The sequence below is a fragment of the Phocoena sinus genome, chromosome 6, assembly GCF_008692025.1.
Source record: "Phocoena sinus isolate mPhoSin1 chromosome 6, mPhoSin1.pri, whole genome shotgun sequence".
Lineage (NCBI taxonomy): Eukaryota > Metazoa > Chordata > Mammalia > Artiodactyla > Phocoenidae > Phocoena > Phocoena sinus.
In genome coordinates this window covers 81,494,970-81,498,246 of record NC_045768.1, presented here as the reverse complement: position 1 = coordinate 81,498,246, position 3,277 = coordinate 81,494,970, and the positions used below count along the sequence as shown (strand labels likewise).

At 37.5% G+C, this 3,277-nt stretch overlaps 1 protein-coding gene across 1 annotated transcript; it reads left to right on the top strand.

Annotated features, from left to right (window-relative positions):
• The first annotated feature begins 401 nt into the window (after positions 1 to 401).
• LOC116755436 (translationally-controlled tumor protein-like) lies at positions 402 to 1,330 on the top strand. The gene has a single exon (XM_032634904.1). The coding sequence runs from the start codon at positions 575 to 577 to the stop codon at positions 1,091 to 1,093; it is 519 nt and encodes a 172-aa protein (XP_032490795.1). The 5' UTR covers positions 402 to 574; the 3' UTR covers positions 1,094 to 1,330.
• Positions 1,331 to 3,277: the final 1,947 nt, after the last annotated feature.

The window sequence follows — 3,277 nt, the reverse complement described above, 5'->3', positions numbered from 1 at the left end:
ATCCACCAGAGGGCAGACAGCAGAAGCAAGAAGAACTTCTGCGACCTGTGGAAGGAAAACCACACTCACAGAAGAATAGACAAAATGAAAAGGCAGAGGACTTTGTACCAGATGAAGGAACAAGATAAAACCCCAGAAATACAACTAAATGAAGTGGAGATAGGAAACCTTCCAGAAAAAGAGTTCAGAATAATGATATGAAGATGATCCAGGACCTCGGAAAAAGAATGGAGGCAAAGATTGAGAAGATGAAAGAAATGTTTAACAAAGACCTAGAAGAATTAAAGAACAAACACCTAGAAGAATTAACAAACAGAGATGAACAATACGATCACTGAAATGAAAAATACACTAGAAGGAATCAATAGCAGAATAACTGAGGCAGAAGAACGGATAAGTGACCTGGAAGACTGAATGGTGGAATTCACTGCCTTGGAACAGAATAAAGAAAAAAGAATGGCTTTTCCGCCCACTCCCCCCTCCCTGCAAGTGCCTCTTCTGCTGCACTGTGCTCTCTCTGAGCTCTGGGCTCCTACTAAGCTAGTGCCACCGTTGTCTCCCTCCAGTCGCCATCATGATCATCTACCGGGGCCTCATCAACCATGATGAGATGTTCCCTGACATGTACAAGATCCGGGAGATTGCGGATAGGCTGTGTCTGGAGGTGGAGGGGAAGATGGTCAGTAGGAGAGAGGGTAACATTGATGACTCGCTCATTGGTGGAAATGCCTCCTCTGAAGGCCCTGAGGGCAAAGGTACTGAAAGCACAGTAATCACTGGTGTGGATACTGTCATGAACAATCACGTGCAAGAAACCAGCTTCACAAAAGAAGCCTACAAGAACTACATCAAGGATTACATGAAGTCAATCAAAGGGAAGCTTGAAGAACAGAGACCAGAAAGAGTAAAACCTTTTATGACAGGGACTGCAGAACAAATCAAGCACATCCTTGCTAATTTCAAAAACTATCACTTCTTTATTGGTGAAAACATGAATCCAGATGGCATGGTTGCTCTGCTGGACTACTGTGAGGATTGTGTGATACCAAATATGATTTTCTTTAAGGATGGTCTAGAAATTGAAAAATGTTAACAAATTTGGCTGTTTGGATCTATCACCTGCTCATCATAACTGGCTGGCTGCTGCTTTTCATCCACATAAAAGCAGGACTTAGACAAATGGGACTGATGTCAACTTGAGCTCTTCGTTTTGATGTTGATTTGTTTGGAGCGGAGGCACTGTTTTTGAGGAAAATAAAAAAACATGTAGGTTGTCTAAAATGAAAAGAAAAAGGAATATAAAGAAATGAAGACAGCCTAAGAGACTTTTGGGACAATATTAAACACAACAACATTCACATTATAAGGGTCCCAGAAGGAGAAGAGAGAAAGGACCTGAGAAAATATTTGAAGAGATTATAGTCGAAAACTTCCCTAACGTGGGAAAGGAAATAGCCACCCAAGTCCAGAAAGCACAGAGAGTCCAAGGCAGGATAAACCCAAGAAGAAACATGCCGAGACACATAGTAATCAAACTGAAAAAAAATAAAGACAAAGAAAAATTATTGAAAGCAACAAGGGAAAAATGACAAATAACATACAAGGGAACTCCCATAAGGTTAACAGCTGATTTCTCATCAGAAACTCTACAAGCCAGAAGGGACTGGCACAATATATTTAAAGTGATGAGAGGGAAGAACCTACAACCAAGATTACTCTACCTGGCAAGGATCTCATTCAGATTTGACGGAGAAATCAAAAGCTTTACAGACAACGCAGGGAGGTGGGGTGGTGGTGTGATGAATTGGGCGATTGGGATTGACAGGTATACACTGATGTGTATAAAATTGATGATTAATAAGAACCTGCTGTATAAAAAAATAAAATAAAATTTTAAAAAAGAGAACAGATGAAAAGCCAAAACTGATTATTTTATTCCTAGTGACATTTTATATGTTAAATAATTATTTTATAAATTTTTCAGTTGATTATATTGGATTTGATAGGAAAAAAAAAAAAAGCTTTACAGACAAGCAAAAGCTAAGAGAATGCAGCATCACCAAACCAGCTCTACAACAAATGCTAAAAGGACTTCTCTAAGTGGGAAACACAAGAGAAGAAAAGGACCTACAAAAACAAATCCATAACAATAAAGAAAATGGTCATAGGAACATACATATCGATAATTACCTAAAACATGAATGGATTAAATGCGCCAACCAAAAGACACAGGCTTGCTGAATGGATACAAAAACAAGACCCATATATATGCTGTGTCCAAGAGACCCACTTCAGACCTAGGGACACATACAGACTGTGAAGGGATAGAAAAAGATATTCCATGCAAATGGAAATCAAAAGAAAGATAGAGTAGCAATACTCATATCGATAAAATAGACTTTAAAATAAAGAATGTTACAAGAGACAAGGAAGGATACTACATAATGATCAAGGGATCAATCCAAGAAGAAGAACTAACAATTATAAATACATATGCACCCAACATAGGAGCACCTCAATACATAAGGGAAATGCTACCAGCTATAAAAGAGGAAATCAACAGTAACAGAATAATAGTGGGGGACTTTAACACCTCACTTACACCAACGGACAGATGATCGAGACAGAAAATTAATAAGGAAACACAAGCTTTAAATGACATATAGACCAGATAGATTTAACTGATATTGATAGGACAGTCCACCTGAAAACAGCAGATTACACTTTCTTCTCAAGTGCACATGGAACATTCTCCAGGATAGATCATATCTTGGGTCACAAATCAAGCGTCTGTAAATTTAAGAAAATTGAAATCATATCAAGCATCTTTTCTGACCACAATGCTATGAGATTAGAAATGAATTATAGAGAAAAAACGTAAAAAACACAAACATATGTAGGCTAAACAATATGTTACTAAATAACCAAGAGATCACTGAAGAAATCAAAGAGGAAATCAAAAAATACCTCAAGGCAAATGACAGTGAAAACATGACGATCCAAAACCTATGGGATGCAGCACAAGCAGTTCTAAGAGGGAAGTTTATAACCATACAAGCTCACCTCAAGAAACAAGAAAAATCTCAAATAAAAAATCTAACCTTACACCTAAAGCAACTAGAGGAAGAAGGACAAACAAAACCCAAAGTTAGTAGAAGGAAATAAATCATAAAGATCAGAGCAGAAATAAATGAAATAGAAACAAAGAAAACAATAGCAAAGATCAATAAAACTAAAAGCTGGTTCTTCGAGAAGATAAACGAAATTGATAAACCTT